Source organism: Sebastes fasciatus, chromosome 15 (genome assembly GCF_043250625.1).
Source record: "Sebastes fasciatus isolate fSebFas1 chromosome 15, fSebFas1.pri, whole genome shotgun sequence".
In the NCBI taxonomy this organism is placed as follows: domain Eukaryota; kingdom Metazoa; phylum Chordata; class Actinopteri; order Perciformes; family Sebastidae; genus Sebastes; species Sebastes fasciatus.
In genome coordinates, this window is record NC_133809.1 from 22,608,408 (window position 1) to 22,621,194 (window position 12,787).

At 38.3% G+C, this 12,787-nt stretch overlaps 1 protein-coding gene across 2 annotated transcripts; it reads left to right on the plus strand.

The window, feature by feature from the left end:
- The first annotated feature begins 4,706 nt into the window (after nucleotides 1-4,706).
- Nucleotides 4,707-11,812, plus strand: kop (askopos). Of its 2 annotated transcripts, none has more exons than XM_074661123.1 (6): nucleotides 4,707-4,866; nucleotides 8,281-9,086; nucleotides 9,221-9,366; nucleotides 10,915-11,000; nucleotides 11,108-11,207; nucleotides 11,311-11,812. In XM_074661123.1, exons 2-6 carry the CDS (start codon nucleotides 8,283-8,285, stop codon nucleotides 11,423-11,425), a joined length of 1,251 nt encoding a protein of 416 aa, XP_074517224.1. In that variant the 5' UTR covers nucleotides 4,707-4,866; nucleotides 8,281-8,282; the 3' UTR covers nucleotides 11,426-11,812. The 2 variants fall into 2 exon arrangements, with proteins under 2 accessions (XP_074517224.1, XP_074517225.1); XM_074661124.1 differs by having other exon boundaries at nucleotides 9,251-9,366.
- Nucleotides 11,813-12,787: the final 975 nt, after the last annotated feature.

The following is a 12,787-nucleotide window of genomic DNA, read 5'->3' on the forward strand; positions in this document are numbered from 1 at the left end:
TCAGAGAAGGCTTGGGAGAAGGTGATGTGGTCAGATGAGACCAAAATCAAGCTCTTTGGCATCAACTCGACTCGCCGTGTTTGGAGGAAGAGAAATGCTGACTATAACCCCAGGAACACCATCCCCACCATCAAGCATGGAGGTGGAAACATTATGTTTTGGAGGTGTTTCTCTGCTACGGGGACAGGACGACTTCACCGCATCGAAGGGAGGATGGACGGTGCCATGTACCGTGAAATGTTGGGCGACAACCTCCTTCCCTCAGCCAGGACACTGAAAATGGGACGTGGATGGGTCTTCCAGCACGACAATGATCCAAAACATACGGCCCAGGCAACAAAGGAGTGGCTCAAGACGAAGCCTTAAGGATTTGGAGATGATCTGCAAAGAGGAGTGGAGCAAAATCCATCCTGAGATGTTCACAAACCTGGTGACCAACTACAAGAAACGTCTGACCTCTGTGCTTGCCAACAACGTTTCTCCACCAAGTACTGAGTCATGTTTTGCTAGGGGATCAAATACTTATTTCCCACAATCAAATGCAAATAAATTTATAACTTTTATTTGATGTGATTTTCTGGATTTTTTTTAATATTCTGTCTCACACTGTTAAAATAAACCTACCATTAAAATTATAGACCGTTCTTTTCTTTGTAAGTGGGCAAACTTACAAAATCGGCAGGGGATCAAATACTTATTTCCTCCACTGTATATATATATATTTTCTTTTTTTTCTCTTTTCTTTTTCTTTCTTTTCCTCATAACAAAATAAAATAAAATGAAATATGGATAAAACTAAATGGAGAGAAAATAATAATAATAATAATAATAATAATAATAATAAACAAAAAACTAAATAAATAAATAAATAAATAAATAAATAAAACTTTAAAAAAGCCAACATAACTGGGCAACCTGACACTAGAACTCAGACTGCCCTATTTTCTCTCTCTGTCTTGGCATTTAAGTCCCGTGACAGCTTTCTAGTCATGTTATCATGAGTGGGTGTGTATGCGTGTATGAACCCAGCAGATGAGGTGTGCGAACATTCACATGGTGTGACCCGTTCAACCAATTAGAGGCAGGTCTGCTGTTTCCCGTTACTCACGTGAAATGATGTGATCACAATGCAGTTACATCAGTGATACTCACCACATAAACATAACAATGCTGATTCATCATTAGTAATAATTAAATATTTAAATATGCTGCTGTTCAACAGTTGCTGCCAAGTTTACCTACAGAACAGTTTCGGGGTGTGTGTGTTTGTGTGTGTGTGTGTGTGTGTGTGTGTGTGTGTTCGCGCGCGCGCGTGCGTGTGTGTTTCTGAAGGAGTCGTCTGGCTCACGGGAAACAATGCTTGCACAATGTCGGAATTCCCTATGTCAAATAAAACACAAAGCTTTTTAAAAAGATTAACGAGCCTATGCACATGTTTCTTGCCCCTGATCTTACATTTAGGCCCATATTCACGAGTTTTAAAAGAAGGTTAATCTGAAACTATGTTACTACAACAAGACTGGACTTGCAGACACTACAATCTCCTGATGTATCTCACACCACCAAAGGTAGTCAGTCGGTCATGTGAGTGAGACCTGTGGTTTGACTTCGGCAGAGCTGAAGTCTCACCCAGCATCCTGCAGCAGTGAAAGCAGTGTTAGAATATCCTGCTTTAGTAGAAGTTGTGGTTTCCTGAAGCAGATGTAAGGTTACTTGTGTTGAAAATGACTCAAATAAAGTGCTAAAGTAGCCGTTATGAGAACTGAGCCACTGAGATACATACTGTACATACTGTAGGTCACTAAGCCTGACTGACTGTAACCATTTCAGAGTTGAAATCAAAAACATATTTCAGATCCTCTCATGCTTCTCAAAGTGACTATTTACCTTTCCAAAAGGAGCGGAGTGCAGAATTTAAGTGAAAATCTACCTCAGTGAAAACAGGATTTTTGATGTTAGACTGCACTCAAATGGAAAAGTCTGTCAACTACCATGATGAGACACAGAGGCCTACTTGTAATTTCTTTAGTAACCCCTGGAATCAGTACTTCCACACAGGTCAGTCTATATAGTTGTACTGGATATCTGCGTAACAACATTTACATTTACAGTTTAAATGTGTGTGAAAAAATACATATATTCATTATGCAATATCAAAAAAGACAGATAAAAATCACAGTGTATTCGAGTTTACTGTATATTTCATATCTGTATCCTTGCATGCTTATTGAATTACTGCAATGTATACACGCACATGCACAATAGAGTTTGAGAGGATAAACCTAGTACATTAGGAAATGTTGTAGTAATTACATGAATTATATGTTTTCAGTTAGGTTAACTTTTATCCAGTGAGTTAAATAAAGCTCACTTGAGTCTTTGAATACATCAGTTTCCAGTTTTTTTATGACGTTTTACAAGCTTACTTAATCAAATGTGTCTTTTTCATATAAATGTTGTGCTCGGATGCACTACTGGTGTGAGAATGTGAGAGTATAGGCTGGTTGATATCACTATAACTCTATATCACAATGAACTGGCACACTTAGCTCTAATGATGCATTCAATTACAACTGCTTTTAGCGGAGATGCACAGACGGAATAACGATCAATAGCTGACTGATGGAGTTTCTCCTCACTCAGCCAGTCAGGAGCTACTGTTTGCTGTAGGATGTTTGATAAATTTGAACTTGTGAGCAGTCTCATGAACACCAATAAGAATCCAACAGCACTTTTCTGACACAAATGGATTTTTGCGTCCTATATCTTAGTGTGGTGTTAGTTGTAATTGATTGTTTCACATTCAATTCGTTCTCCCACACCACAGTAAAACATTTTCCCCCCATAAAAAATACCAACAGTAACATTGTCCTGGTTACTCGGGATAATCCACAGCTCTCCATCTGGACAGATTTCAGTTTTCTACCTGTGATCACCGCAGGTTTCATTTATCTCCATTGTATTGGAGTCTCAACTGCAGATACCTCAAGACTTCAGAGAATAAAACCTGAACTATCTGCATGGATGTATACTGTGATGGGTAAATGGGAATATGTTCCTCTGTAATTTATGTGAACTTTAATAAACCTTAAACCTTTTAGAGCAGCAGAAGACCAATTAATATGTTGAGTGTGAGATAGCTTTTTGTTGTTGTGAGAGATTGCACTGCACTGCCATCTACTGGATGTATGATGACCTCTGAAAATGCCTGTAAAGCCAACATGGTTTGATCATATTTATGACAGTGGCAGTGTTTATACAATACATGCTAGTTATGACAGGTTAGAGGATTCAAATACATGTAGAGCTGTGCCTACACAAGCAGTCCTTCCTTGTCTGTAGTATAACATAAATGAATATTGCACTAAATGTTTCGAGTGTCTTTGCATGCACGTTCTTGGATCATGTTGTGAAGTGTCAGGTCATACATCACAAATATAAGCACATTTTCTCTCTCAGCCTAAGTGGTATCTAGGAAAGCAGAAACGTTTGGTTCTACTGAGGTTTCAATCTCTGACGGCTCTTTATCAGTTGCTCCTCATATTAATTTTCACATTGACATTGGGACTGTACACATTTTGCACATATTATACAAGAAATCTTCAACATTCACCAATCCTTGACCCTCAACCTGAACCACCTAAATTCAAGTTTGCTTGAGTTTGCCCCAAAGTAATATGATACAAACATGCAGAGGATACAATGATTAATACAGAACAGCCAGTACCAGATAACAAAACTATTGGAGTTGTTCATCTTAGTGAGCATAATGGGAAAGACCTGAGGTCTGTCTTCAAGTTATGATAATACATCTCATAAACATTTCCCATATGGAAGTACTGAACAATCAGCTACTGACTGCATTTGCAAGACAACTCTTTTATGTTTGGCTTCATAACAGCAGGCACACACAAATGTCCTCTCAATCTCATACAGTGCGAAATATTTTTAGATATCTTTCTTTATTCCTCTTGTTCGTAAATTTGTGAGCCTGGTTGATAGCTCAGGGCTTTTGCCCTTTTCTATCTATAGGCAATCATTGGAGGCAGTGTGGCCCATGCCAGGCCAGTTGAGGAGGTTTTTATTTCTTTATTATTATTTTATATATATATATTTTTTTCTCTTTTCTTTTTCTTTCTTTTCCTCATAACAAAATAAAATAAAAAGAAATATTGATAAAAAAAAATGGAGAGAAAAAAATAATAATAATAATAATAAACAAAAAAACTAAATAAATAAACAAATAAATAAATAAATACATAAATAAAACTTTAAAAAAGCCAACATAACTGGGCAAGATCAATATCATGTGACTGTGTACAATGTGTGTGCGCTTAAGAGGGGTGGGGGTGGCTGGCTGTCAGTCAGGGTGCAAATCAAATTAAGGCAAGATTAAAAATGAATAAGATCAAATAAAGTAAGATACATATAAATAGGTAGATAAATAGAAGTAAAAGGTGGCTAAAAACATGATGTTTAACAGGGTGATGGATAAAAAGATGATGTTTTAAAAGAGAATGATGCATAAAAAAGGATGACGTGGTTGTATGTGGTGTGTGGTTGTGTGGTTGTGTCTTGTTAGTTGTGTCAGATCTGTGATGGTCACGTCATATGGTGCCTTCAATGGGGTCGTGTTTACCGTGTTCACGAGTTGAGCCCATATGAACCTCATGAGGTACTCACGCAAAGTTTCTGAAAACTCCGAGTTCAGGAGTTTCACCTGAAGGCACCATCAGAGTTTTAAACGACAATAAAGCAGTTAACCTTCACTTCAGATCAGAGCGTGAACTTGATCAGAGACCTCTACTCAACCAGGTGTGCACGTTCCAGTAGCTAGTACCTGTGCGCGTGGCCGAGAGACTGCAGGTGTGTTAGACCATTAATGATAAATACAGTTGACTGGTATCAGTGTAGTTAACTGAAGAAACCGTTTACCTTTTAGTCCTCACATTATTACTAATGCTAATGCTAGCTAGCATTAGCATTAGTGCGCGTCAAGTGCTTGTTTATTTAGCATAAGTCACAGGGACACATTTGGTGTATTTGTGAATTATTTGTTTATCTTTAAATGTAGTATGAATTACTGTATTTGAGTAAAGCTTCTCTGTTACCGTTTAGTCCGCCAGATTATTAGTAATGCTAACGAAGCTAGCTAGTTAGCATTAGCTAACATTATCATTAGTGTCTTCCAGCTCTCCTCCCTTCAGGAGTCTCTTCAATGTTCACTAACAGCTGTTATAAACTGTATCATTATCTAGTTAAGGTTCATTTAAAGTGACGTTTATAAAGCTCCATCTTCACTAAGAGCAACTTGTTTGTTTCCACCATCAAAGCGTGTTAGCTTAGCTACATGTTGCTGCTTTAGCTAACGTTAGCTAACCAGAAGCTCATGCTAAAATACACATTGTGTCAACTGTTTACATTAGTAATATAACTGTTAACATTAGTAATATAACTGTTGGCATTAGTAATATAACTGTTAACATTAGTAATATAACTGTTGGCATTAGTAATATAACTGTTAACATTAGTAATATAACTGTTGGCATTAGTAATATAACTGTTTAACATTAGTAATATAACTGTTAACATTAGTAATATAACTGTTAACATTAGTAATATAACTGTTTACAACGTTGTCTCTTTATTTATGTGTCAACTTAAATGTTATATTAATAATGTTAACAGTTGAACACAATGTATTTTCCTCACTAGTTAATGTTAAATTCAGAGACACTGTCGTTATTTACTAGAACAAAGTTAAACATTTCAGAGATTAATTAAATAGCTGACTAGTCAGTTCACGGCTACATTAGGCTAGCTCCCCCTTAGCTTAGCATGAACTTCATAGTTAGCTAACGTTAGCTTAGCATGAACTTTTAGCTTAGCTAACGTTAGCTTGGTATGAACTTCATAGTTAGCTATGAAGTTCATGCTAAGCTAACGTTAGCTTAGCATGAGCTTCTAGTTAGCTAACGTTAGCTAAAGCAGCAACATGTAGCTAAGCTAACACGCTTTGATGGTGGAAACAAACAAGTTGCTCTTAGTGAAGATGGAGCTTTATAAACGTCACTTTAAATGTAGCTTAACTAGATAATGATACAGTTTATAACAGCTGTTAGTGAACATTGAAGAGACTCCTGAAGGGAGGAGAGCTGGAAGACACTAATGATAATGTTAGCTAATGCTAGCTAGCTTCGTTAGCATTACTAATAATTTGGCGGACTAAAAGGTAAACGGTAACAGAGAAGCTTTACTCAAACACACAGTAATTCAGATTACATTTAAAGATAAACAAATAATTCACAGACACACCAGATGTGTCTCTGTGATTTACACTAAATAAACTAATATGAAATGATGTCAGACTTTTAAGTAACGTTAGTTAGTGAAGATAAACACACCAGTACAGCAGCACATAGTGTGTGTCGAGTCATTACTGATTTAATTTGAATTTAACATTAGCTAGTGAGGAAAATACTGTGTCCAACTTTTAACATTAGTAATATAACACTAACTGTTAGTAATGTTAGAGCTAACAGTGGAGCACTTGATGCTGACTCATGATGACATTAATACTATATTCATGAGGAGTCCAACATTTAAGTTGACACATAAATAGAGAGACAAAGTCTGGCATCATTTTATTTAGTGTAAATCACCCACACATTTGGTGTCTTTGTGAATTATTTATTTGTTTTTCTGTAAATCCAATATGAATTACTGGGTTTGTGTAAAACATGTACAGATGTACAGCAGTACATGGTGTGTGTGATACAGTGTGTGTGTGTGTATTTCCACCCAGTGAGATGCCATAGTATGGATCATGTATGCACTGTCAGATAGACTTGCATAAATTTGAGAGGTTATTCTTGCTTCTCTGTGATTGACTCTGAAAAGCTACAACCTGTCAGCAGATGACAGAACACACTACAACATAGATCTGAATATACTCTACTTCATGACCTTGCAATTTTATGTATTTCAGATGTCCATGCAGTTCTCAGTGTTAGGATTTAGGTAAATTAATATGACTGTTATACTGAACATAGGATAGGATACTAGAGTCTACCGGCTTGTGAATTGATATCAATGTCATTTTATTTTTATCTTTACTCTCACCCTCACTTTGTCCTGATTTAAAGGTGGACATTGTGTGTTTATTATGAGGATTACCTTATTTTACATAAATAAAAACATGAGATATTGTAATGCCTACTGGTGCGGAAATCAACAAGAATATTATGTCTTTGTGCAAACTGTACCAATTTGTCAAATCCTTAATTCTTCTGGCACATCTGTCAGTTGTAAATAATAAAAGATTGTCTGGAAATAACAGTAGACACCCATATTTGCTAATGTAAACTACATTATTATCAATAATTAAAAACCACCAAGCATTAAAAACTGGTGTTGCAAGTCATGTTATTGCATACTCTGTATGTCCTTGGCCTTCTTACAATTTTCTAACCATAATGTGAGTTTTTTCTTCAGAGACTTAAGATTACTGCCAGTCCAGCTAAATGTAAATATATAGTTGCTTTTGAACAGCCATGGTTCCACTCAGGGTTTTATATGTGTGCACTTTCACAAATGCATTAGTTTTTTGTTTTTTTTCAAGTGATGGAGTTTGATGGTAATACTAAAAACAGAACTGTCTGTTCTATTGCATTGATATCAATTCACAAGCCGGTAGACTCTTGTATCCTGTTCTATGTTCAGTATAACATAACATAGTCTCATCAATTTACCGAAATCCTAAAACTGAGAACTGCATGGACATCTGAAAAACATAAAATTGCAAGGGCATGAAGTAGAGTATATTCAGATCTACATTATGTGTTCTGTCATCTGCTGACAGGTTGTAGCTTTTCAGAGTCAATCACAGAGAAGCAAGAATAACCTCTCTCAAATGTATGTAAGTCTATCTGACAGTGCATACATTATCCATACTGCAGCGTTGCGATGGGAGCAACTGAGCGGAAATAGACATTAGATATTGTATTGCTCAGAAGGAAAGGAAGAAGAAAAGTATTGAGAGAACGCAAAATCTATTGCGAGGGGAACGCGAAACAATGTAAAAGTAAAAAATAATCTCGCTGACCCTTAAGGGGTAATTATGCTACTACAGAAGTAAAAATATTTAAATTATCCATAAAAGTACAATATTATATTACTTTGATTTAGCTTCAATAGTTGATTTTCGTTTTTGCTAAATGTTAATCTGAAGGTAGTTAACTGATGATCTGATGTATGTGTTTTTTTCTCTTTTTTCAACAGACATGGATAAAAAAGATTCACCAACAAAATCAATTTTCAGTAGGCTCGATCCAGCCAACTGCCAACTGAAACCCCTGTCTGATTATTCCAGGATGATCACTTGTGAGCAGAAGGCCACTCTCCATCACCAGAGAAATTTTTCCAATCCTTTTAGAAATTTTAAAATTGAGATCGTAAACAATTGTGTTCAAAAAAGAAAATTGGAAGATTCCAATTCAGATGAGGGGTATGAGACTCCAGCAAAAAAGGCTTGTAGTCCAAAGGATGTGTCCCCAGACCTTGGGTGTTTCATGGACTACTGCAGCCCTCCTGCACAAGAGGACTCAGTGTCTCCTTTTGCCTTCTCCGTGCCTGCATTGTTAGATGAGGCATCTATTAGGAGTGAAATAAAAGGAAGTGTGAGCTCTCAGCTGCACTCGGAGCATGTGGAATGTGGGTCCTCAACAGAACCAGGGCTTAATAAGGAGACTGTACCACACAGTTTGAGGTATGAGAACGTCCTCTTAAATCTCGCACCTGCCTTTGACTGTGATGTTGACAACATCTTGTGCCTCAATCCCTTAGACAATGTAGAGATCTGCGGAAGTCCAAGTAGCAACACATTTCAAAACAATTTGTGTCCTATTGTAAGTGGGCCAGTGTTGGAGTCTCACAACCCTCCTGTAGAGCACTTAGAAGGTGATGTTGAAGAGACGTGGACTATTGGTTCCCCCGTATTTGAATCATCAATGTTTCAAGTCACTCTTGGTGGAGAAGAAGACACTTTAGACACTTCCTATGAGTCTACATTACCCCTTCAAGTAAAGGTAAGCTGTTTCACCAGGAGGTACTGATGGTGTGGTTATGCACACATGCTGTCATGTTTGTTTGCTGAGCTCATTTTTTACAATATAGTGTGCATACTGTATTTTCACATACACAGCTTGTGTGCTTTTTCAAGGTCAAATCAGTTGTGGTAGTGCCCAATCAGCACACCACCAAAGGTGAAACAGAAGCCCCTCCTCTGCCAGAGAAGACTAAACCCACCGAGCTGAGGCCAGATGAGAAAAGAGGTTCTGCGACTGTCATCAGTGTCAGGAGTCAAAGGTACTGTAGTAGCCTGTCACCTCTAGAGGGAGCAGTATGACCATATAAATCACAAGGTGGAAGTTTTGGCCATGGCTTAATGGTTGCAAGGGCAGATGTAGCCCCTTTTCACACAGCCTGTTCAAAGCGGGACTGTTGTTGCGCTGTTATTCCACCTCGCTGTTTTTTATGAAAGCAGGTCAACAGAATATGTCACATAGAAGTGGTGTACATCATCTGAAAGCTGGGAACCTGGAGATTAATTTGAGATGCAGCTCCGCACTGTGTCAAATTGTTCTAGTCATAATGAGAATAAACTGTAAAATTGTTGCAGCAATTTTTGGGTTGATACCATTTGTTACACAGATTTGGTGCTAAATTCAACCATTTTTCACCACTCGAGAATTGATAAAAGTGATCAATAATCTCTCCTAAATATCACATTAAGACACCAAGACCTTGAGGAACACTACAGAAAAAAACTTGCTGTGATTTGGTATCAAAAACTTTTGACATTTGGAGATTTCTGCAAGAATTGCATTTTTCAGTGATTTGATGGCGAGCACTTGTGTTCTGGAGACTGTTCATTAACTCTTATTGTCAATCTACCTAGGAAAGCCATCCATCCTCTGAATGCCTTAGGTCTCTAGATTGTGGTAGTAAAGTTTTCATGAGGCTGTGTTTATCCTAGAGGTCAAAACAGGTCATTTTATCCAGTGAGGTCAAGTTTAAAAAAAAAAAAAATGAAATGATGAAATGGCTACTACGGGGACGAACATCATCACACATGAATGTAATTGGGCTCATTGGATCCACAAAAGTCTCAGCTTTAGTGATTATGTAATTCCAAGACTGTTAAGGGACCCCAGTATCCAAAAATATTCAAACACATTTTTAGAATAGGTGAAAACAACACATTTTATACTACATTCCTGTTTTTTGCACAAAACTGCATGGGAGTATCACAAAGTGGGTCTGTACAGGGGAGACTCGTGGATATCCATAGAACCCATTTTCATTCACATATCTTGAGCTGAGAGGTAAAAGGACCCTTTTAAAGATGGCCAGGCCAGTTTTTCGTCACCAAAATTTAGCCTACAGGATTTTTGGAGCGTTTTTTAGCCTGCTTCCTTTCATATGACATACTGTATGTACTTTCACTCTAACCCTAGAACTGACAGCTACAGCCTCTGAAAGACCGTAAAGTTGGTTGTGATTGCCCGCAATCCTGCAGGTCTCATGGGGTTAAACGTCGCGCCTCTTTTACTCCTGTGATGCCAGGGCGCCATCGGCATTAGGCCGCTATTGTTTGGTTCAGTATGAAAAAAACAAAGCCGGTGTAACGGCGGACCTTCTTTACGACAGTATTGCGGATTCTATGTGTAAAAGGGGCTTGTGTTTATCCTTGATAATAGTTTTGCCTTTCTATGTCATCGTTTTCTATGGGCCCATATTTATTGAGCATGGGTTTGTTTTCACTGCACTTATAGTTTACTGTGTGAAGTATGAGATGTCATGTATGCCTGAATTTGGTTAAGTATGCTTGTATTGAGATATTGTCTTTTTCAGGCCGGTGATCAAGGACTGTGAGCGTGAGAAGCGGCTCTATGTCAGTTCTGTCACCAGACACATGAAGGAGAATGGAGCAAATCAAGGTAGACTTCCTACAATGGATTTTTTTCATAGCAATGCAGTGCTCTGATGCACCACTAATGCAAGATTATATATACATAAATTAAAAGCACATTTGTGTTTCCTGAAGGGGTCATGACTGAGCTGCAGAACCTAATGACGCATGTGGCTGACCAGACACAAGGCGCTGACGGCAGACAGTGGCAGCATCCCTCTGATTTCACTCGCAGGTACATCATTCTCACTGTTTCTTTATCGTTATGAAGAGGTGTGGATTTAAAGTAATCCTGAGGAGAAGACCTGTTTCATCTCTGGATCTGTGCCTACTTTTAGGAATTACCAAGGACGGTTTGGGAATGGGACGCCAAGAATGACCCTCAATCAGTGGCAGTCCAAGAACATGACGCACAAGCGCTTTGCCAGGGTACGAAAATGTCCGTTTCCTTAAGATAATAAGAATTCAACATGCTGGAGTCCGTCCTACTAATGTTATACCAGGCACAATTGGGGCCTCATATCGATGTTTGCACTATTGTTCTTTCTTAATTGAATTTGTGATGTTTTCTTGTTTTGTTTTCTTTCAACTATGCATGTCCCCGTATAAGTAAATTAATGCATGTTTTAAGGGGCTTTGATGTTGTGGAAATTATGTAAGGAATGAGTGTATTATGTATGATTGTATGAGTGTTTCAAGCATGTTAAATGTGTGGTTTGCATTTACTGTTTCTCATTATTTATAGCACTTATGATGTAATATATTTTCTATGGAGGCCCCGATTAATGCTATCGGTTAAAACAGTTAAAAGAAATGTTAAGTAATTAAAAAGCTGAGAAAAACTCGTCTCTTTCAGTGTTAAAAGCTGGTCCACCTTAAGACAGTCAGAGCTGGAGTTAGAGTACAGGAAGTTGGCTTGGGTCTTGAGCTCGCTTGAGCGGAGGAGTTGTAGCCTCAACGCATTTATTCACCGACAAATAGAATGTACACAAACTGTCTGCTACAGCTACGCTCACAGCTATAATGCCACCGACAAAACGCACACACAAGGTCTGTCGGCAACTCGTTGAAGTTTCGTTTCGCTGCGCTGACAGACCGTATGTGTGTGACTAAGGAGAGCACGAAGCTACCAGCAGAGCTACAGCTGCTAACGTAGCATAAACACACACTGTTTGTCGTGCTATCGTTAATCCGGGCAGACAGAGTATCGTTACCCTTGGCAGACACACAGCGGACAACCTGCTAAACTAAATGTGCGGTGGAGACTTTTACTGGGAAAGTGGCTGCATGTCCGCGACACAACATGCAGCATCTAAGTTATCCATCTGCCAAGTTAACTCACCCGGACGGTGAACTGGAGACAGTGAACGCAGCATATGCTCCCGTACGGGTGAACTGGGGACTCCGTTGTCTGTTGTACTCATACACATACGCATGCAGCTGGCGCACCGCTGCATGCGAGGCACAATTCTTGTCGGTTAATGGTTCATAATTTTTCAAAATTGGCATCCCTAAACCATACCCCAAATTGTGATGGAGGATATATTATTTAATTATAACATTTATGATGTAATATACTGTATGGGGACACTGGGCAGGCAGAAACTTTTCAAGTTTTGTGCCCCACACGTTGCAAAGTGTTGGCAAGAAGTGATTGTTAAGGTCAGTTCACCCACATCTTAAACAAATTTCAACCATACCTAAAATTGTGATGGAGGATATGTGCCCATTAATAGCGTCCTGGCTAATCTGGATAGCCCACAGACCTCTGGACACTTAACTACTTTTATTATACCTTTTGGAATACAATAGTTT

Excerpts from the sequence above, each read along its gene's own strand:
- kop (XM_074661123.1), top strand. The coding sequence starts at position 8,283 with ATGGATAAAAAAGATTCACCAACAAAATCAATTTTCAGTAGGCTCGAT. Across the intron at positions 9,367-10,914 it reads ATCAGTGTCAGGAGTCAAAG|GCCGGTGATCAAGGACTGTG; the intron begins GTACTGTAGTAG and ends TGTCTTTTTCAG. Across the intron at positions 11,208-11,310 it reads CCCTCTGATTTCACTCGCAG|GAATTACCAAGGACGGTTTG; the intron begins GTACATCATTCT and ends GCCTACTTTTAG.